At 45.9% G+C, this 23,404-nt stretch overlaps 1 protein-coding gene across 1 annotated transcript; it reads right to left on the bottom strand.

The window, feature by feature from the left end:
- Positions 1–2,267: 2,267 nt before the first annotated feature.
- Positions 2,268–20,505, bottom strand: Narf (nuclear prelamin A recognition factor). Its single transcript, XM_051182587.1, has 11 exons — positions 20,344–20,505; positions 19,238–19,318; positions 15,887–16,030; positions 14,901–15,033; positions 12,744–12,878; positions 12,378–12,496; positions 10,623–10,752; positions 8,499–8,562; positions 7,084–7,221; positions 6,555–6,712; positions 2,268–4,684 (listed from the first exon to the last, which is right to left on the bottom strand). The coding sequence occupies exons 1-11, from the start codon at positions 20,368–20,370 to the stop codon at positions 4,443–4,445; spliced, it is 1,371 nt and encodes a 456-aa protein (XP_051038544.1). The 5' UTR covers positions 20,371–20,505; the 3' UTR covers positions 2,268–4,442.
- Positions 20,506–23,404: the final 2,899 nt, after the last annotated feature.

Here is a 23,404-nt window from a genome sequence, read left to right as displayed (position 1 = left end):
CTTGAGAGATGATGGGGGCCATAGAATCAGGAGTGCAAAGCAAGCCTTAACTAAATGTGCTCATATCTCAGTATCTCAAAACAAAAGAGAGGGAGTCAGATACAAAGGGAAAGGGAATGAAAGGGACAGGGGAAGGGGGTGGGAGATGTGGCTGTGGCTGGGCATAGTGGTACATACTTGTCTCAGAAACACAGGTGAGAGGCTGAAGGAAAGGAGCTTTGGGGTTTTTTTTTATTTTATTTTGGTTTTTGAGATGTCTCCACCATTTAGTTCTGGCCAGTCTGAGACTCACTATGTAGACTAAGCTGGCCTCCAACTCAGAGATCCACCTGCCTTCACCTTATAAGTGCTGTGATCAAAGGTGTATACCCCCATATCTGACTGAAAAGGTATGATTCTGAGACTTTCTCTACTAGGTTTTCTCCAGCAGTGATGTAAGCCTGTAGTCATGCCTACTTGAGCCAGAGTTCAAGGCCAGCCTGGGTACCAGGCTGGGGTTTTTTGTTTGTTTTGTTTTGTTGGGGGGGGGGAGGAAGGGAGGAGAAAGGGAGAAAGAGAAAAGGCAGAGGGGAGGGCAGGAAAGGGAAAAAGAGAGCTGGGGACACAGCTCAGTTATCAGAGGGCCTGCTTAGTATACCCCCAACCTCTGGATTCAATCCCTCCACTATATAAACAGGGTATGGTAGGATGGTAGGCAGTAGGTAGCTATAATGCTAGCACTTGGGAAGTAGAGGCAGGAGGATCAAAACAAACTTCAAGGCCAGCCCAAGTTACAAAGCTAGCTTGGGTGACTTAGCGAGACCTTGTCTCAAAAAGAGTAAGACAAAGGGTTCTTTTAGGGGTGTGTGTGTGTGTGTGTGTGTGTGTGTGTGTGTGTGTGAGATATAGCTCAGTAGTAGTTTTTGCCTAGCACATGACACACCTGAGTTCCATTCCCAGCACTAGATGGACAGACACGCTTTAAGCAAAACTGCCTCCAGGGATCTGGAAAGATGGCTCAGCAGTTCACTCTTGCTGCTCTTCCAGAGGACCAAAGTTCAATTCCCACCTCACAAGTGCCTGTAACTCCACGTCCAGGCATCCAATGCCCTCTTCTGGCCTCTCTGGCTACCCATACACACGTGACTTTCACACACATTCACATAAAAGTCATAATAAATCTTTTAAAAACTGCGTTCAGTTTACATCCGGTTTCAACTCAGTATTTAGGAGGAGCCACATCCACAGGAAATACTGTGAAAGGTGAGATGTGAGGCATCTTCCCTGATGAAAGGACTGCACCCTCTCACATGGTAAGCCAAAGTAAATTCTTCAGGCAGTAGATGCAGAAAGGAACCCACATGTAGTATGCCAATGGGGAAAAAAAGCCACATTCCTGCATTACCCTTCCAGCCAACTGTGCCCCTCAGATGAGTGCGCCACCCAAGCCAGCACCTGCAGCCTAGCTGCCAGCTGCATCTCCACTTGTAATGCACCTGGCAAGCCCAGATGTCAACCAATGATGAGTAGGGCACGTACTGAGTGAAATCTTACAACAATATGAGTGTACATTACCAGTAAGATCAGTGAATCTTTCCCCAGTCTGTTCTTGTTCTAGAGAATGAACCCAGTGCTCAGGTATGGTAGGCACACACTCTGCTCCTGAATTATGAACCCCCCCCCCCCGCCCTGACTGAACTGTTTCTAATCACCTGTAAGAGAAATCAAATTTCCAAATATTGTCTATAAATGTTTGTTTTCATTTAAATGGACTTGGTTATAAAAAATAAAAAAAAAAAAAGAAATCAAATTTGTCTTTGTGACAGAATTTCATCACGTTTAAGTATGGTTATGCCCAGTGGTGTAAACCAATACAGGCCAGGTCAGGCAGGAAACAAACTAAGAAACTGGTCCTCTGCTAAGCTAGACCACAGCCAGTGTGAGCCAGAGTACTGGGTAGATGGGAATCTGTGATTGTGTTGTCTTCCCACGCTGGAACCAGCCACTCATCAGGAGGCACTGTCTACTCTGACTACATTTGTCATGCTGCTTTGACCAGGTCTTGTCTGTCAAGGCCTGACCACTTAGTGCTTAAACAGTTTTTGTTTGGGGCCTTTTCAAGACAGAGTTTCTCTGTGCAGCCCTGAATAGTGCCATGACATTTTCAGGAAGTCGATCCCTTCCCACACTGGCCCTCAGTGCTGGGCGTCCTCCTGACCTAGCAGGAAGGGACTCAGAAACAAGGGAATCAATCACTCCGGGTAAGGGAGGCACGTTGCAGGGTGTAGTCCAGGATAGGCAGAACAGCATCTTGGTCCTTCAACTCTACACTCAGACCCTGTTGCATTGTTTATTCCATAATCGGTTATTTTGGGGGATAGATATCAAAGTATATAGACTGAAGGAAAAAAAAAATCATAATTTACAACAGTGGTACTCAACTTTCCCAATGCTGCAACCCTTTAATACAGTTCTTCATATTGTCCTGACCCCCAACCATAAAATCATTTCCATTGCTACTTCATAAATGTCATATATGAATTGTAATGTACATATCTGATATGCAACTCCTGTGGAAGAGTCAAGACCCACAGGCTGGGAACCCAGTTACATTCCTAGACAGATTCACAGGAGTAACAAAACATAAAGCCAAAGCGGACAACACTGGGCAGTCAAGGCAATCACACACATGGTAAAAATTCAAGTGCTTTAAAAAAACCACCTCTGGGCTTCTCCAGGCACTGTCTCCTGGATGAACTCTAGTATGTGTCACATGATTGTGTAGATTTCATAGCTGGGCAACTGTGTGGATACACTGTTTCCCCTTACTAAGGCGTGCTCATACCAGCAGTAGTAAAGGCTAAAGGGATGATGTCACAGGAGAGTGGGTTTTGTGGAGCTGAGGGGGCAAGCCAGGCCCATTTGTATAAAAAGACAGTCCTGTTTATGCCAAAAGGCTCTGGGGAGGGGTTTAGGAGAGGCTGGACATTAGACCGCTGTTTCACCCATCCAGTGTTCATGGAGCCTCAGCTCTGTCTCCCTGCCCCCGGGGGTAACTGATTAGCTGGACCTTCCTCAGAACCCCAAAGCCTAAGTGGACTACCCTCTTAATTATCTATTCTACTTATTTATTTTTAGATATACATTGGATCAAATCCGGTCCTCATATATGCTAAGCTCAAGTGTTCCACTTGGTGGATATCTGCCACTGTCATTGGCCTTTACCCTGCTATGAGGTGAGTCCAACTCAAAGCTGAATGAATGCACAGGTTAAGTAGAAAATTGACTCATCCACCAATGGTCCAGCGTGCCAAGAGTTGAGTTGTTAGTGGCTGCTGACCTTTGGCGACTCTGAGGAACATGGCTCACTGTTACTACAACTTAAAAGTACTATAATTTTCTTTTAAAAAAAATTTTTTTTTTTTTTTTTGTTTTGGGGGGTGGCATTGGCGGCACACATGCATACCATGGTGGCTGTGTGAAAGTCAGAGGATAATTTATGGGAGTTGGTCTCTCCTTCCACCAAGTGGGCTTCACAGATCAAAACTAAGGTTGAGCCATCTTGCTGGCCCTAGAATTCAAAATTATTTTAAAAAATGTGTGCAAGTAAAAGAGTCAAACTGGGCAGGAAAACTAGGCCTGTGTAGAAGCCGTAGTTATCTACCTTACAGCAGCCTGGCCCTTCCTGATGTCTTCATTTCTGCAGCAATAATCTGAGTCTTCAATGACACATTTTGAGCTGTGTAGTGGTGGTGGTGCAGCATACCTTTAGCCCTAGCACTCAGGAGGCAAAGGCAGGTGGATCTGTGAGATCTAGGCCAGCCTGGTCTACAGAACAAGGTCCAGGACAGCCAGGGATCCACAGAGAAACCCTGTCTTGAAAAAAAACAACAACAAAACCCCCCAACGAACAAAAATGAATGCGTTTTGGATTAAAAAACAAAAACAAAAACAAAACAAAACAAAACAAAAAGCTGGTCGGGGGGAGGTGGCTACCTTTAATCCCAGCACTAGGAGGCAGAAGAAGTCACATCTCTGAGTTCAAGGTCAGTCTGATCTACAGAGTGAGTTACAGAACTGTCACATACAGAAACCTTGTCTCAGAAAACAAAAACAAAAAAAAAAAAAAAAAATTAAAATAAAAAAATAAAAATAAAAAAATAAATAAAATTAAAGGAAAAAAAAAAAAACAAAAAAACAAAGAACAAAAATCCTGAAAGACAGGAGAGTATGTCCCTGCCTCACTCTTAGGGATCTTTCTCACATCTTGGGCTAAAAGGACATTCATAGAGGAAAAATGCCCCTTGCATGTGAAAACATTCCACTCCCTCACACACTACGAAGATAGCACCACGTGAAGCTGCATGTTGCAGAGCACTGCCAAAACTGGAGTGACCCGTAGTTCTTGAAACAACCACCACTTTCCACTCAGAGCTGTCTCCTTCCTGCCCTCCTGGGCTTTGTCACCACTTGATATCCAAGCTGTCTGTGCAGGGCTCCAAGCTCTGGTATGTGGTGTGCAGCACCTCCTGGACTTTGGGGGACTCAGTACCCTCCAGCCACTCCTGATACAACTCCTCCACACGTGCACTGCTCTCTGGGGGCTGCACAGGGATGCTGGAATAGATCCCTTCCATCTGCTGCAGGAGTGCGCGATCTGTGTGGCCGTCCTCTGTCTGTGCTTGGCCTCTGCCATTTAAGCATCCTGAAAGACACACACAGGTGGACCTCTTCTTCCCTGAGGGATAGCCAGGTGTCAGGGAGCTTTACATCAAGGGACACAGTTGGAAGCAGGAGAAGCATGAAATAGGCAGTACCATGTGACTTGAGCTTGTTTCTGGGGCTCACAGTATTCTCCAAGGTTATCTTGGAGCCTGCCTAGGAGGAAAGCCCTGGGTGTTCTTTAGTCTTACCATATACATTACCCATAAACTAGTTTTGCCTGTAAGTCTTTAGAAGTGGGCAGCTTTCTGCTATCTGGATTCCTGACTTCCTTCTTAAAATTACCCAAAGAGCATAGAATGCCTGCAAAGCTGAGCACAACTGCTTGCACAGTGTGTCAATGTGCATTCCCAACAAGGCTGTATTAAGGCTGAGTGAGCTATGAGCTCTCCATGAGCACACATATCCCAGCCATATAGTCAAGTAAGTATGTGTCTCCTGCTGTCAGTACTACACATTCTCAAACCTGCAGATCACACCCCCCCCCCAAATGCATTAAGTACATAGGGGTGGGAATAGCTTGGTGGCAGAGCGTGTGTCTAGAATGCCAAGTTCCTAATTTCCACTCCTAGCATCAAGACTTTCATTTAAAAGAACCAGGACACAGGCTGGGAATATATAGCTCAGTGGAAAAGCACATACGTACCACACACAATGCCTTGGGTTCAGACCCCAGCACGTGGAGGCGGGAGGGGAGCAGGAACAAATGCTCACCTGGTCCAAGCCACTTGAAAACTGGACTTTTGCTGCCCACCTTTTCAGTGTGGGCTTGCACCCACTTCCTCGCCTTCCCAGGTCTCCCCAGAAAGCAATGTGGAGCCTCCTAGAGGTCCCACCCACCAGCCATCTTGTCTCCACTTGCTATAGTACAGGGCTGAGCCCCAGGAAAAGCAGATGCCGCCTGCTGTCATCCCCTCTTAAATGCTGGCCACTAGCAGTTTCTCTCCTCTAGAAGATCCTTTAGGACATGGACTAGAAATAGAGGCCTCTCCTGTCTTCATTTCTGACAATACACCTTGTCAGAACACTCTAGTGTTCCTGCTTGAGTACCTTGACCCAGACATTCCTGTTCTTGAGACATCTCCTCCACACCCAGGGGCTTAAACAGCCCACTTCAGATCAGAGGCTCCTCTCATTCCCCAATTCCTACACCTTCTCTATCATTAAGAGAGTCTAGGCATTTTATATGGAGAGATACCTTGCTCAGCCTAGACACAGAGGTATGGGGGTGGGGTGGGGGATAGATGCCTTGGTCCTGCCTCAGTGAGATGATGGGACGGCCTTAGTAGACTTCCTAGGGGAGGACTTACCTTCTCTGAGGAGCAGATGGGAGGTGAGGGGGTGGGGGAGCAAAAGGAGAGGAGGGAGAGGGAACTGGGATTGGAATGAAAAAATAAATTAAGTTTTAAAAAGAGAGAGGGAGGGAGGGAGGGAGGGAGAGTGCCTAGGCACTACATCCTATCCTAGCTCTGGTCTGCTTTCAGTTGTCTCTCCACAATAGATGAGAACTTGCCTCACCCGCCTGGGTCTTTACACCTGGATGGTTAATTTCCCTTAGCAGCGGGGAATCTTAGGGAACAAGTAATATCTGTCCTTTCCCGCTGCCACTTTGCACAAGGTCAGCTTCTACTAGTAGTCCCTGTGTACCAACTCTGTGTTATCAACTTTAGGAGCTGGCTCCCATCTGGCACCAGGCGGGGCTCCCATCTGGCACTTACAAGGGGATGGCTAAGGCCACAACTGTCTACTTCTCACATGCAGTTGAAGGAAGGGAACCTTCATGGCATGAGAAAGGAGCCTGTCCTGATGGTTACTGGTGGACAGGCTATTAGTGGGCCTTCTGCACCCCTTACCTTTGGGACATGCGAGTACCTCCACGAAGTGATATGGGAATTTGCCCTTCTTGAGCTTCAGGATCATGTTCTGGATATTGCGGAAACCATAGGCTGCAGCAAAGCGCAGTAAGACCTCCCCATTCTTCTCAAGGGTAACCTCATGGAAGTCTTTGTTTCTATAAACCAATAAAATGGATTTTAATGGTCAATGACCCAAAGATCACCTCTGTCCGTTTGAGTTACAGTCTTACTATGAAGCCCAGGCTGACCTTGAACTTGGAATTTTCCCTCTGTCTCCCCAGTGCTAAGGTTTACCATATCTGCCCATTTTTCAATTTAAGTTTTGAATGTCACTAATTAATGGGAAGACACACAAACGGCCCTTCTCCTCTAACCAGTGCTGGCTTTCCATAGAGCAGCCACGTATACCACACACGTCAGGCATACCATACACACTGCACAAAGGCAACATGCATCACACCCTGGCTCTGGCTGGTCTGTCAGCACCATTCCTGGGCACACCAGTTGTAGGTGTGCTGGCTCAAACCTTAATGTGCGGTAGTTGATCTCCTCTATGTGCTCTCCGAACAACTCTTTGGCTGCATGTCTGAAGACATGGGCCAGATGCCCATCTGAGCTCACTCCATCATGACGCCGTACTGCCACCTCCTTCACATCTCCAAACCTCAAACAAATGGGACAAAATCGTCATTAGTGCTGATGACGAGGCAGCAAGTATGTACTGGCTGGTTTTGTGTGCCAAGTTGAGTTATCAGAGAGGAAGGAGCCTTGGCTGAGGAAATGCCTGCATGAGACCCAGCTGTAAGGTATTTTCTCAGTTAGTCGTCAATGGGGGAGGGCCCAGCACATTGTGGGCAGTGCCATTCCTGGGCTGGTAGTCCTGTGTTCTAGAAGAAAGCAGGTCAAAACAAGCCAGTAAGCAGCATCCCTCCATAGCACCTGCATCAGCTCCTGCCTCCAGGATCCTGCCTTGTCTGAGTTCCTGTCCTGACTTCCTTCAGTGATGAATGACAATGTGGAAGTGTAAGCCAAATATACCCTTCCTCCCCAACTTGTTTTTTGGTCATGGTGTCTCAGAAACTCCAATTAAGACAAAGTACTAATCCAGTTTTTATAGGAACAGGATCCAAGGAGCCACATAAAGTGCAGTCCTTTGCAGGTATTTAAACTTTGGGGAGCCACCACGTGGATGCTGATCCTCTAAAAGAGCAGTAAATGCTCTTAACCCACTGAGTCATCTCTCTAGCCCCCAGAAGCATATTCTTTTTTTTTTCTAAAGATTTATTTATTATGTATACAGTGTTCTGCATGTATGTCTGCACGCTAGAAGAGGGCATCAGATCTCATTATAGATGATTGTGAGCCACCATGTAGTTGCTGAGAATTGAACTCAGGACCTCTGGAAGAGCAGCCAGTGCTCTTAACCTCTGAGCCATCTCTCCAGCCCCTAGAAGCATATTCTTAATGTGGTCTAATGAACAACATGAAATGTCATTTCATATCTAGCCCAAGGTTGCAAGTGGGGTTATGTCACTAGGTTCACTCACTTGCATCTTTGTTCAGCCACATACACTTTCAGGGCAGGATAGTGGTGTGGTGAATGAATACCTGAGGGTGATCAGCGTGTGCACTTGGTCTCTGCAATGTACTTTGTGTTGGACCCAAGGATGCAGCAAAAGCCAAAGTCCTAACTGGGCATCGGGACCACCAGGAGAAATAGAAACCCAGCAGCTGTGTTCTTGGTGCAGAGAGACCAGAGGGAGTTACAGTGTTAGATGTGTGGCTCTGCTCCACATAGCTTCTACACTTGCCTTCCTTCCTGAAGGATACAGTAAGCCCCCAGATCCCTGGCAGTACTAGAGAATAATGTCCCATTGCAGGAGCCTGCCTGAATCCATTTCAGGCAGCCCTGGAGCCTGCAAAGCTCAAGATGCCACTTACAGAGTATCCACAGCAACGTCTTTCACAGAGAGGTCACTCTGTTCCATTATCTGAGCAATTTCACCTGAAGAAAAACAAGAGGAACAAGTCACTGCAAGGAAGACAGGCGGCCTAGCGCTCTGGGCCAGCCAGGCTTTGTTTCTCCCAGGGGAACTGCATTAGAAACCCAGGACCCCTCCTTGCTGCATAATCCATTTTATATATCAGGAAAAAATAATGCTAATGTCAGGAAAGCACTACAGAGACGTGAGAACTGAATCCTCTTTTGGACCCTGAACTGTAATTGCTTCACGCTGCCTTGAAGTGGAAGCCTGTGTATGCTCCACACTGCATCACTGTAACACATGGACACTGTGCATTGGAAGCTGCCCATAGCCAGAAGCACTTTGTATGCTACCTTTTCTCTGCATAAGGGTTCCCAAGAAAATCCCCTGGTAGAGTCCCCTAGGCAGCCAGTAAGACACCAGGTACCGTGGGACAGCATTAGCACACAGCACAGGCTGAGTTTCCAGTGTGGTGCTAAGATGGTCCCCTGAAGGTTTTTATCCCATCATTGTTAGTAGAGAGATACTGCGCCCCTCCCTCAGCAAGTGTAGAACAGCACCACTGAACACTATGTCCTCCCTGCCACCCTGTTCCACCTGGATCAAAGCTAGAATCCCAGGGCTAGGAAGAAGACAGCTCCTGATCTTCAAGGTCATCCTGACAAGCAACCCGGCCTCCTGACCCTGGTTCTAAACACCTTCAAGGATCAGTTTCCAGAGTCTGATTCAAATAGACAAACCTGGATCCCAACAAACTCCCCACAAGCGCTCTTGGCCTTCTTCCCTCTGAAAAGCTCCCAGGACGCCATCTTCATCCCCAACCAAATTTGCCAGTCTCTAAAGCAGTGGTTCTCAATCTTCTTAATGCTTCAACCCCTTTTAATAAAGTTCTTCATGTCGTGGTAAGCCCCAACTATAAAATTATTTTCTTTGCTACTTTATGAATCATAACATAAATATGTGATATTCAGGATATCTGATACGTGAGCCCTGTGGGGGCTGCAACCCAGAGGTTGAAAACCTCCACTGGGAAGCATAGCATCTGAAAACTCTACCAGCATGGCCACGAAATGCAACATCACTAGACAACATGTGAATTTCCAACTTTATTCAGGGTAAAACATTCTGTGTGTCCTATAGTATACTGGTTTTCTCACATGTGGGAAGGTAGGAGGCTTTACAGCGGGTAGAGAAACATCCACAAAGAGACATGAATGAAACTCAACTCAGCCCAATTGTAGTTATTGGTGCTGGGCCAAGACTTTGAGAGTCTGAACACCAGTACATTTATTTTAGCCATATTTAAGCACAGCACAGTTTTGGAAAAAAAATTCTGATAACAATTAAGTTGGCCCTGTGATTACAATAAAGCTTAAGACACGTTTATATTGAAGTTCTTTACAAATACATATGGCTTCATCCCTAAGATGGTTTCTTGTTGATTTAGAAGCAATGCTCAAGATAAGGGTCTATGGAGAATGTCTGAGGTAAACATGGAAGTCAGGATTTGGTCTGGTCCTAAAATAACATAGAAGTCACTTAGGCTGTTGTAAAGCACAAAAGACATTGCTCATAATGATGGTATTATGGCTAGAAATAATGCTAGATTATGAGAAAAGGGTCTGGGATAAGTAAAACCTGAGTTCTGGGGGATATGGACAAAGCCTGGCTCAACAGCCAGTAAAGGATCAGCAGGCTGTAAACTATGTCCACTCCCAGAATACCAGGAGGATGACAGGTTAAACATCTCTTCCCTTTGAAGGATGCTCGCATGTTCCTGACTTCTTCAGGGATTTTCTGTGTGCACAAGACCTTTCTGCCCTCTACAGGAAAGGGTGATGATGGGCTGTGATGTAAGTACTCATCACCTAAGAGCCATGTTGCCAGTATTGTTCTCCCAGAGACCTGACTCATCTGCAGGAAGACTGACAGGAGGCAGGGTGCAGAATCTTCCTCTTTGCTTTAGACCACTGAACCCCTAAGAACCCTTGGCTATCAGTACCATCAAGCAGCTTGGCCAGGCTGGCCTGACAGAGACATGCTCACTTTCTTAGTTCAAGAACAGCTATCCACCTCTCACCTGATGTCAGCACACAGTCGGTGCCCCTGGCACCATTCAAAGTAGTGGAAAGTCCTTCTCGAAGAGCTTCCAGCTTCTTATCATAGCAAGGAGCCACAACAACGTGGAAGATTTTCTCTGGAGACAGATTCTGTGGAGAAGACCATGCAACTTAGAGCTTCATGGAAGCAATGATGGGGGAGTGTGGGGAGTGTTGTGGAATATTATTTTAAGGTGTGTTAGTTACATTTGTTTATGCTGTGGAACATTTGTTTTAATGATGCAAGGATGTGTTGCATTCTTTTATGTTATATTTGTTTAACTCTTCGAAGCTATGATTCCTTGCCTATCTAAAACACCTAATGGTCTAATAAAAGAGTTGAACACTCAATAGTTAGGCAGGGAAAAAAATAGGTGGGGCTGGCAGGCAGAGAGAATAAATAGGAGGAGTCATCTGGGAAGAGGGGAGAGGACCAAGAAAAAACAAGGAGAAGAGGACATCAGGGGCCACCCACCCACCCAGCCACCTCGCCACCTACACACCCACCCAGCCAGACACCTCGCCACCCAGCCAACCGCCCAGCCAGTCAAGGAGTAAAAGTGAAAAAGAAAAAAGGTAGTTGAGATAATTTAAGAACAGTTGGAAGGAAACAAGCCAACCTAAGGCCAAGTGTTTATAAGTAATAGGTCTCTCCATGTGTGATTTATTTGGGAACTGGATGATGCTCCCCCCCCCCCCCGAGGAGTATAAACAGTAAAGAGTAAAAAATCTACAAGAACAGAGGAGTCCTAAATGCTGCTCCCACCCTACCCATATATGGTACTGTCTCATGAGCTCTGCACAGGTGAGAACAGGTCTGTACTCCACCTGTTTTTCCCAAAGACTTTCTGGAGCTGTTCAAGTAACAACATCTAGGCCACCCTGACCTGAGACAAACCCAGAGCAGAGCCAGTTGCCCAGTGACTTTTACACTGAGGCCAGAGTTGAAAAGCCCTACTCTGGGTAGGGGTAGAATCCAAGAGGAAACACACCTGGATTCTAGCCCTCTAGGGGGTTGTCCTTTTGTGTATGTTTCTCTTATTGGTTGATGAATAAAACGCTGTGTGGCTAGTGGCCAGGCAGAAGGACAGGCAGGGCTGCCAGAGAAGGAGAATTCAGGGAAGTGTAGGCAGAGAACAGTCGACATGTAGCCACTGGGAGGAGAATGTACCAGGCATTCTCCAGTAAGATATGACCATATGGTAATACATAGATTGATACAAATGGGTTAATAATTAAGACGAGCTAGCCAATAAGAAGCTCTAGTCATCGGCCAACAGCTTTATAATTAATATATTGTCTGTGTGTTTATTTGGGGTTCAAGGGCCATGGGACCAGCTTAGACAGAAAGCTCATGTTACAATGGCCAGGTGTGGTAGCACATTTCTTTAGTCCCAGCATTCAGGAGGCAGAGGCTGGCAGATCTCAGAGGTCACCCTAACCTACATATCAAACTCCAGGACACCTAGGATTATGTTGAGAGTCCCTGTCTCAAAAAAACCAAACCAAACCAAAACAAAAAGGCAGGCTAAGAGGGGCATTGGTGGCCTGGAGCGAAAAGCCAGGATAGAGGCGAGGCTTAGCTTCCTGAGGCAACCAGAACAGAAGCACTCAGGTAGGGTCTGCATAAGTGAGGTCCAGGGCCACCCTGTCCACGGAGTGTACAGTGTTTCCCCTCGGGCCTTGCTCATCTTGAGTCTACCCTCTGCTGCTGTTCTCTGGAAAGGCTGGCTTACCTGCTGTCTAGCAAAGTAATCCTTCACCAAGGAACCCATGATCTGCTGGGGAGACTTGGCAGTGCAGAGATGGGGAATGACTGGGCGGCCCAGGACCCGCTCAGCATATCTGACCCATCCTAGAGAAAGAGAAACAGAAAGATGCAAGGAAAGAACAAATAGGGTCAGCTCCCTCGGCTTCTTCCTGCCTTCTGACTGAGACTGTCACCCCATGCTGAGCCAAGACACCTTCTCTGCATTGTCCCTAATCACAAGATGTCCTGCTCTACAAGGCTGAGTGGGATGGACCTGCCCACTTCCAGCCAAAGCCAGGGTCACATTTATTTCTACAGTTCTGGTGAAATGGTACTAGCAGGCTGTGCTCACCAGGACAGGCAGAGGTCAACATGGGCAGTTCACGCTGCTCCTCACTGTGCCGGTGATACCTTCGTACAAATTCCTTCTGAGTCTCCAGGATGCTGAAATCCGCAGCGATTGTGGTGTCAAATACATAGTGCACCCCTGGAGGAAAGAGGAACATGGCCATGTCTCTCAGACCAAGTATGGATCCAGATCACAGCTAACATCTAAGTACTCTGTTATTCATTTTATATTAAGACAAGGTCTTATTCTGCTAGCTGGTCCAGAGCTCATTAGGTTATGAAGACTAGGCTGGCTTTGAACTTATGATGATCTATCTGCTTCACAGGTGCTATGATTAAAATCATGGACAATAACACTTGGCTTTTTATTGTTATTTTTTTTCTCTTTATTATGTGTACAGTATTCTGCTTGCATGTGTGCTTGGATACCAGAAGAGGGAACCAGATCTGACTATAGATGGTTGTGAGCTACCACATGGTTGCTAGGAATTGAACTCAGAGCCTTTGGAAGATCAGCCAGTGATCTTAACTGCTGAGCTATCTCTCCAGCCCCCTATTGTTGTTACTTTTGACAAGGTGTCTCTACATAGCCCAGGTTGGCCATGAAGTTGGAAATCTTCTTATCTCAAGCTTCGGAATGCTAGCATAATAGGTAGACACACCACCCCCAGCTTCTGAGCACCCTAATTCTTACTCAACTTAGCCTTCTCCTGCTTCAGATGCAAACACAGACCACAGACTTGATGGCGCCTGTCTCTCCTCACCATCACCGCAGTTAGTCTTGAAACTTTTCTTACAGCGGTGGCCTGGTTCACACTTTACTTGTTTGTTGTTTGAAACAAAGTCTGCTATATAGTCCTGGCCAGCCTGGAACTCATGGATGATCCTCCTGCCTCTGCTTCTTGAGTGCTACAAGGTCTTCCTGACTCTCACTTTTATGGATGGTATTGAGGGGCAATGAATTTACACCAGCACTCCCCTGCACTGGAGAAAGCCTTTACTTGCTGAACCATTTTGCTGGCCCTACACCTTACTTTTTGAGACAGTTTTCTCACGGAAAAGAACTTTGCTATTTTGGCTAGACTGGCTAGCTATGGAGCCCCTGAAATCTACCTGTCTCAATTCTTCCAATGCTGGAGCTACATTCAGGAGTCAGCTGCTATGCCTAGCCTTTTTTTTCCCCCCCTGATAGGGTTTCACTGTATATCTGTGGATGGCCTAATACTTACCATGTAGACCAAGCTGACCTTGAACTCACAGAGATCCACCTGCTTCTGCCTCCCAAGTGCTGGGATTATAGGTGTGTGCCCCACTGGAGCAAATTGCCACCTTTCATTCCTCATATATAGAACACATGCCTGGGGCTAGAGATGTAGGTGAATGCTGTAGCTTACCTAGCTAGAAAAAGGTTTGTAGGAAAATGGACATTAGGCATTGCAGAAATAATTATCTTATCAAATTCTCATTCTGTGAGGTGGAGGCAAGAATAGGAGTCTCCTAGTAATCACTGTCTACACTATCAGCAGGGGTTCATGTCTTACTACAGACTGGCCAACCTTGTTGTAACAAAACATCTATCTGCACACAGCACAGGGTATGTGACACCCACCTACACTGGTAGGAAGCTGGACTCATGACACAAGGAATAGGGTCCTTTGACATTCCAGGAGTTTCTTTGAAGTTTTTCTACCCGTGCCCTTGAAAATTGAACTTGAAAAATAAAAAGAGCCCTTCATGAACTGAAAGTAGACATCTACAGTATAATAAAAAAGTAAATGGCTGAAGCCAGGCATTGGTGGCACATGCCTTTAATCCCAGCACTCGGGAGGCAGAGGCAGGAGGATCTCTGTGAGTTCAAGACCAGCCTGGTCTACAAGAGCTAGTTCCAGGACAGTCTCCAAAGCTACACAGAGAAACCCTGTTTCCAAAAACCAAAGAAAAGAAATGTAAATGACTGGACTGTGGTGGCACACACCTTTAATCCCAATACTTGGAAAGCAGAGGCAGGCAGATCTCTGTGAGTTTGAGGCCAGCCTAGTTTACAGAGTGAGAGTTCCAGAACAGGCCGGGCTACAAGAAAAACACTGGTCTTGAAAACTAAAAAAAGCAAACAAATAAATAAACAATTAAGAAAAAATTTGTTAGAAAGTGACTGACTCACCAAGACTTTTGAGGAAGCCACAGAGTCTTCTAGAGGCATCATTGACACTGAGGTTGAATTTAGCAGCAAAGTAAGACAGAGACTGAGGACACACAGACACAACCAGCACTCTGTGCTTCGAGGTGTCACATTTCTACAAGGAAAAACAATAACATCACATGTGCGTTGATTACACTGAGAACGAAATAAGGCAATGTATAATGGAAAATTCATAGTAAATGAGATTTTTGTTTGTTCGATTTTGTTGTTGTTTGTTTTTGAGACAGTTTCTCTGTGTAGCTCTAGCTGTCTGTAGACCAGACTGGCCTCGAATTCAGATATTCGCCTGCCTCTGCCTCCAAAGGCATGCACCACAACCTAGCAAAACATAAAAGTTTTAAAACACATATAGAGCTATAGAGCAAGTTCTAGGACAGCCAGGACTACACAGAGAAGAAAAACCCTGCCTTGAAAAACAAACAAGCAAGCCAAGCATTGGTGGCGCATGCCTTTAATCCCAGCACTCGGGAGGCAGAGGCAGGCGGATCTCTGTGAGTTCAAGTCCATCCAGAGCTAGTTCCAGGACAGGCTCCATAGCAATACAGAGAAACCCCATCTCGAAAAACCAAAAAAAAAAAAAAAAAAAGAGACCCCCCCCATCTCGAAAAACCAAAAAAAAAAAAAAAAAAAAAATAGCAAACAAACAAAAAGATACACAGCATCTTGGTAATCATATCACTCAGGAGACTGAGGCAAGAGGATCAACAGCTCTTCTCTATGCCTAGGCTTCCAGAGTTGTGTATGAGGCTTAAGGTGGGGCTCATTATCTGCAGGTGAAATGCAGGATGCCAGGGATATCTACAATAAAGTCCTAACAAAATCTAATTTAGAAGTAAACTTAAAAGCATTTCTATGGCCTGGCTGACTTTGAACTTGCAATTCTCCTGCCTCAGTCCCCCAGTAGTTGGAATTACAGCCCTTACCATCAGTTTCAGCTGATACCATACCTTATTAAGGTTCAAGACATGGAAGAAGTGCTTGGCACTCTGCTGGGAAAGTTGGACACCTTCCTCCACAGTCACACAGCTGTCACATGCCAGGCAGTCACTCAGAAATATCTTAGCATCTGCCAACTTATGGAATTCTCCCTTCTAGGAAAGAAAATGGTGTTAACATTGTTTCTTTTCCTTTTGATTTTTCCTTTCATTTTTTTCGAGACAGGGTTTCTCTGTGTAGCCCCATTTGTCCTAAAACTCAATCTGTAGACCAAACTGGCCTCAAACTCAAGAGACCCACCTGTTTTATTTTTGGGTTTTTTTTTTTTTTCCATTTTTTATTTGTTTGGTTTTGTTTTTTGTATTTTCGGTAGCATTGTTTCTTTGGGGAGGGTAATTGTATAAGCATAATAAAGAAAAGATCTACCCTTAACATGGAGACAAAGTAAGGCCTGAAGTGTCAGGAGGAGCTACTAGGCAATAGTCTCTGTTCTGAACAGCTCATGGCAATGGAGGCAGGCCTTTAACGGCTCTTAGGGTCATGCAGATGACTGTCAGGAGTGAACTAGCCCCAGTGTTATCTTGTGGAAAGATGATACTCCTGCCTGCTGCAAACTGACCTGATGGACATCTCCTCTCCTCCCATCCTTCCTATCCACTGCTTGTGAACAAGCCTCAGGTTTCCCTGCCTAGCTCCTCCAGCTCTACACTGTTGAACAGACTTTCCAAACAGTTATGACTGGCTCGAGGTTTTCACCTGTGTGCAACACAGACATCAGCTCCCAGTTCTGAACTGCTGGTGCTCATTTCTGCCTACCTCAATAAAGGGGTCTGAACACCTGGATGCTGGGACACTAGGGCCTTGGTCCATTTAACCCCATTTGTACACCCCCACCTCCCCTACCCTCCACCCCTACCCATGCCCTACTCTGCTGGGAAAGTTGCATGCCAGAGAAATCCACTAAAGCACAAGCCACATTTCCACGGCTCAAAGCCCCTGACAGCACTCTCTCAGAACAGGATCCACAGCACAGCTTTTGCCTGCCCTGCCCTGCCCTGTTCTATCCAGCCCAGAGGCTCGCATTCAGCCACACTGGCTTTGTTCTTGAGTTCTTCCACAGGAAATATTCCTAACTGAGCTGGCATCCTGAGATTTATTTTCAGTGCCCACTACCACAGTGTCAACTTGCTTGTCCCTCCCTAATGACCACACAGAGGTCGGCATCTTATGTTCCTTATGCTCCCCAGAACCTCTTACGAGCCTAGAAGGTGCTTAGGTGCTAGAGGGATAGTTGAGTGACACACCTCTCCTAGCAAGTGCAAAGCTCTAGGTTCAAATCATATTCAGAAAAAAAAAAAAAAAATCAAAGTAAGCCAGGTGATGGTGGCACATGCTTTTAATCCCAGGACTCCTGTGGCAGAGAAAGGATCATTGAGCTGAAGGTCAACATGGTATAGACCACATCCCAAGCCATAGGGATACATAGTGTGACCCTGTCTCAGAAAGAAAAATAAATAGAAGCTGAAGATGGCTCAGTAGTTAAGAGCACTGGTTGCTCTTTCAGAAGACCCAGGTTTGATTCCCAGCATTCATATAGTGGTTAATAACTATCTGTAACTCCAATTCCAGGGGAAGCAAACATCCCCTTCTGACCTCAAAGGGCACCAGGCACTTATGTGGTGCAGAAATTCATCTGATGCTCCATCCTATCTTGAATTGTTACTTTCATAAGAGCTAGTTCAAGGACAGGCTCCAAAGATACACAGAGAAAACCTGTCTCAAAAAACTAAACAAATAAACAAACTCCACACTAAACTACCAAGGTGCTGGTTAGACTGTATTCAAACTTATCTCATCCTTACCAGAACACTGAGAGGGAAGAAACCCAACTCCCCACAACACTGATAAGAAATAGGACCTCACCTCTTCTGGTGTGCCAGCAAACATGCAGGCAGCACACTATATACATAATAAATAAAAATAAATCTTTAAATAAAAAAAAAAGAAAGAAATAGGGCCTTAAAGAGTTGTAGGATTTTTTATTTCATGTTTTTTTTTTTTTTTTTTTTTTTTTTGTTTGTTTGGTTTTTTTTGGAGACAGAATTTTCCTGTATAGTCTAGATAGGCCTCAAACTCATGACACTCTGCCTCAACTTCTCAGGTATGTATGCAAATGTGACTAGATTTCTTTCCAAAGTCATGCCGCAAAGTATAAGCATTAGGGAACAGTCCTGGTGTCGAAAGCACCGGCCCAAACTGACCCAGGACGCCAGGGGCCACTGCTCTTGATACACTGCTGTTCCCCAAAGGCATCATCTCCAAAGCACAGTAATGACACACAGGAGAGCCAGGACTATGCCCACCAGATGAAGCAGTACATCAGAACTACTAAAACAAAGGAAAATCCTGCCACCTACTTCTCCCATGTGATTAATCCTCCACTTATGAAACAAAACAAAACTTGTTTTTTGTTTTTCTTTTAAACACTGACTGATTGCAGCTTGCTAAATAGTGTGTGGGGGTTCAGGTGGGGAAGCTTGAGCCATGGCACATGTGTTGGCGCAGAGGCAGAAAGACAACTTGTGAAAGTTGGCTCTCTCCTGTTATCTATGTGTTCACATGTCACATATGGGTCACTGGAATCAAACTGACATCCTGAGCCTTAGTGGCAAGTGTCTTTACCAGCTGAGCTATCTAACTAGCTCTAAAATCAATTTGTTTGTTTGTGATTGAGCTTAAGCCTCAGGATAGCCAGCCATCAGTGGATTGAACCCTTAGCCCTCAGTTATTGTTTTTGAGACAAGGTTTCATTGTATAGTTCACACTGGGACTCCAGAGGTATGTAGCCATGCCTGACTAGTCCTAATATTTTCTAAGAGAACAGTGACCGTAACTATTCTGTGAATCCAGAACACAGCAGGACACATGCAGAGGCAAATGCCCCTCAGACCATGAAATAGGGTAGGAATAAAACCAGCTCAGAGTAAGTGTGAATCGGTGAGTGCAAGTAAGTATCACTAGGAGCTAAAACAAGAACAGAACTGAAGAAATGGCCATTTAAACAGGAAGCTCAGAGACTCATAAACATGAGTTGTGTCGTTTCACACACCACGAATCTAAGTTCCTTCCACTTTACAGAACATGGGCTTCAACAGTGCACTAGGAAGTCTCGGTTTCTCATGTAGTACCTGGCCTGGTATGTCTGAAGTGACTCAAGGCTGTCCTGTACATGGCCCTTTCCACTTTTTACTTCAATCTTTCTAAGAGCAGTGAGGTGCAAGGTGATCTGCACTACCAGGAGAAAACACAGCAGCAGCAGCTCTGCTCACATCAGGCTGACACAATCTGAAATGTTTACTTGCCTCTTCATTCTCCTGGGCTGGACTTGGTGCACCAAGGGACACATTCTCCTGGTCATCAGTTTTTGATTTTTTACTACATTCCTTTAAAAAAAAAATGGGGGGAGGATAAGGAAATGTTAAACAGGAAAATTATTTTTCTTTATTTTAGCTTTTTTTGAAATTAAGTCTCTTTAGTGCTATGTAGGACAGGCTGACCTCAAACTCAGAAATTATCCTGCCTCTGTCTCCCAAGTACTAGAATTAGGTGTATTGCTACCATAGCAGGTTTATAACATGAGATAGGTTCTTGATAAATCGCACTGTCTAACTTTGAGTTCATGATCTCCTGCCGCGATCTCTCAAACACTGGGGTCACAGGTGTGTAGCACCAAGCTCAGCCTAGAATAATTTAGTGAGATTACCAAAAAAACAAAACGTACCCCGAGCCGTTAGTCTTACCTCTAGAAACCCTTTCCACAGGATTAAAATCATCCATACTCAAGGGCAGATACACATAAACACACACCCCTCTATTTGCATTGTTTTTGATGATTAAGAACAGAAGTCATAGAGCCCTAATGGGGTCAAGAAAACTTAGATGTGGCTGATACAGGTGAGCCCCCCGAAAGATGTTTACCATAAGTAGTAAGGAAAAAAAGAACAACTTATGGAGTATTTGGATATGATAAACCCCCCCCTCAAAAAAAAAAAAAATCCTGCACATGAATCACGCGGCTACCACCATGTGGAAGCAAACGTGATGTTTGTCAATCACGTCAATCACCTAGCGGGGCAGGACAGGAGGGCCTGCTCTTAATTCCTCTCCACCTGTTTTCATTGACACGGTAAGTACACAAGTTTGTTGTCCTTGTTTTAATGTCAGAGCCGCTCAAACATTTGGATGACTTCTTTAATCGTGTACTTCCATAACAGCACGGGGCCCAGGGCATAGCTTCCAGGGCGAGTGCGGCGGTGCACCCGCCCGCAGTGGCCCGCAGCCAGCTCGCCTCCCAGTCCTCGGCAGACAGGTGACGCCTGTCAGACTGACAACAGAAAGGAAGCCCGACCCTCGGCACAATTCGCAGCTTTGGCTTTATCCCCCCAGTCCCACCGGACAGCGCACCCACCTTCCGTGTGCAGTGCTCACACTTCATCTGGAGCGGGACTAGCGGGGAGGCCGACGAGCCTCGGCCGAGCCGAACGAGGAAGACTGGAACACCGCCGCCTGCCGCTGGCTAGCGACCCGCGACCCTTTGTTGTCTTCATCCGCAGAGGCCCCGCCCCAGGACCGTAGTGGACCAATGAAAGAGCCGAAACAAGATGAGCCACACCCTTGGGCCAATGAGAAGAGTACGAGGCTAGACTAGCACACCTACCCCACCTCCTCCGCCTAAGCCAATGAGAGTGCCAGGAAGTGGCAGGTCCCTTCCAGGAGCCAATCAGAAAGTGGAGGAGGAGCTTGTCCTTGGGCTGGAAGTTGACCGTCCGGGCCATAGTCTCCTGTCAGAGTTTGCCTGGTTCGCTAAGGTCTGTAGTGAGAGCGGCGATGGTAGGTGTATGAGGCAGGAGTGCGCTGGCCGAGCGGAGGAGGCCGGACCACAGCGACGGCAGAGCGCCTCGCGCAGAGGCCGCGGCCTGGCCAGCTCAGCCGAGCTCCGCTGCAGCTCCTCCAGGGCGGGGTAGGCGCCGCCCTCTGCCACCGCCATGACCACCCTGCAAAGCCTCACGTAGGCTGGTGCGGCAAAAGTGCACATGCGCAGCAGGCTTGCATTGCTTTATGGGTTTGGCTGAGTGTCTGAAGTCGGCTGACCTTGAAGTTTGGCATGGCATTATACTATGTATCACTTACAATTAAGAAAATACCAAAATTCTGCCCGGCGTGGTGGCTCACATCTTTAATTCCTACAAGAGGCCAACCTGGTCTACAGAGGGAGTTCCAGAACAGCCAGAATTACACAGAGAAACCTTTCTCTAGAAACCAAAACAAACCAAAAAGGCTTTTCTTTTGTTAAAATTTATTTAACTGAGCTGGAAAGATGGCTCAGTCGTTAAAGGCTAGGCTCACAACCAAAAATTTATTTAACTAACCTTACTAACCTTGCTTTTTGGCTTCCGTAATTCTGCTTCTGGCTAACTGTTCTTGTTAACTGAAGTACGTCAACCCAGAATGTTTTTTGTACTTAAAACTCTCACCCTGAGAAAGGCCTGGAGCTTCCCTGGGAGCCTGAATACCCAGTGTAGTCACCTAATAAAGACTTAGTATTGTGGATACCTCACAATACTAGGACAGGCAAGACTACATTAAAAGATTCTACCACAAAAACAGAGGTAGAGGTAGCAGGATTGTGGATTTCAGGTCACCTTGGTTTACAAAGTGAGAGCCTGTCTCAAAGGTAGATTTTATTTTAGTTCACTGTTTTCAATTTTTAAGATTTATTTGGTTTATGTGTATGATGTTTTGGCTATATGTATGTATCTAGGCCAGGCCACATTTTTCCCTGGTACCTGGGGACATAAGAGGATTGAGGGTTTTCATATAAATGCTAGAAACCAAACTCCAGGTCCTCTGCAAAAGCAACAAATGTTCTTAACCACTGAGCCAAATCTCCAGCCCTGGTATTCTCTCTGTGTGTGTGTGTGTGTGTGTGTGTGTGTGTGTGTGTGTGTGTGTTTCTGGCTGGCCTCGAATTCTGGGTTCTGATGCCTGGGACTCCTGAGTAGAGTGCTGGGACTAAAGGGGTTTCCACCACTGACATGCCAAAGCTGGGTTTTAAGAGGAGAATGTCATTTTTGATTTATCGACTGCCTGGAGCCAGAGAGGATTGAGTGCAGGCCCTTGTGCATTCTAGGCAAGCACTCTACCATTGAGCTACACCTCCAGTTCTCTTTTTACTTATTTTGAGATAGGATCTCACTAGATTGCCTTGGACTGACTATATATCCCAAGCTGGCTTAGAATTTGTGGAGCAATTCTCCTAAGCCTTTCAATACTGAGGTTAGAGGCATATATTGAAATAGCTCACCCAGTTTACTTAAAATATAAAATGTGTTTGGCATGATAATCTGTATATATATATTTTTTTTTCGAGGCAGTGTTTTTCTGTGACTTTGTAGGTTCTCCTGGAACTCATTCTGTAGACTAGGCTGGCCTCGAACTCAAAGAGATTCGCTTGCCTCTGCCTCTTGAGTGGTTGGATTAAAGGCATGTGCCACCAACGTCAGGCGCTGATGTGTATTTTTATAAGGTCACAAAATTATAAAACACATGACAAACAGATTTAAAGAGGACAGTAAAGTAATAGAAATCTCAGCTCCAGCATGACATTCTAGTGCCCACGATCACTTTATGTGTGTTGGTGGTAACTACAAAATGGTGACAAGTGCTCCAGCTTTTAGTGCCACTGTAGTTATAGTGTGCTAAGTCTCAAGGAAACCAGGGACAAATGGCTAACTGAGGTGCTATCATATCAAAGCAGATGCTGCCAGGCTCTCAGTGAGTACCTGTTACAGAGTCCTGGCTCCTCAGCACTTCCCATACCCACCCACCATCCTAAACCTCTCCAGCCACTGAGCTTCCCTTCCCTTCCCCTAGCTTCTCTTTTCCTGTAAAACCCAGCCATTTTGGCCACACACTCTCTTGGCCTCTTGGTTTTCTCTGCCCTGTTGGTCTCGTTTTTTGTCTCCCTCCTCTTTTCCTCTATGGCTTTGCCCCTCTCTCCCTCCTTTCATGGCTCAGTCTACTCTGCTGGCCATGTTCAATCTGGCCTCTTCCAGAAGCCTCTGACTGTGCTTTCCCTCATATCTATAATAAAAACCTCTTCACGTTTCATTTATTTTACATCTTTTGTTAGGTTGACTTCAGGCAGGCAGTGTTTCCCAAGCTGTCCTAGTGTGACCTCTTTATCATTTCCTTAAAACTCCAGAACCATCCAGGGGTGGTGGCACACACCTTTAGTCTCAGCACTCGAGGGGCAGAGGCAAGCAGATCGCTCTGAGTTCGAGCCAGCCTGGTCTACAGAGTTAGTTTCATGTCAGCCAGGGCTACACAGAGAAACCCTGTCTCCATAAGTCAATAAACAAACAAATAGATAAATTAAAGGATAGATGGTAGACAGACAGACAGACAGACAGACAGACAGAAGGAACAGGCAAAAGCACCTTGGCCACCACTTTGCCGTTTTGATCTCA

The sequence above is a fragment of the Phodopus roborovskii genome, unplaced genomic scaffold (assembly GCF_943737965.1).
Source record: "Phodopus roborovskii unplaced genomic scaffold, PHOROB, whole genome shotgun sequence".
Lineage (NCBI taxonomy): Eukaryota > Metazoa > Chordata > Mammalia > Rodentia > Cricetidae > Phodopus > Phodopus roborovskii.
The sequence above is the reverse complement of the archived record's forward strand: the minus strand, read 5'-3'. Positions and strand labels throughout refer to the sequence as shown.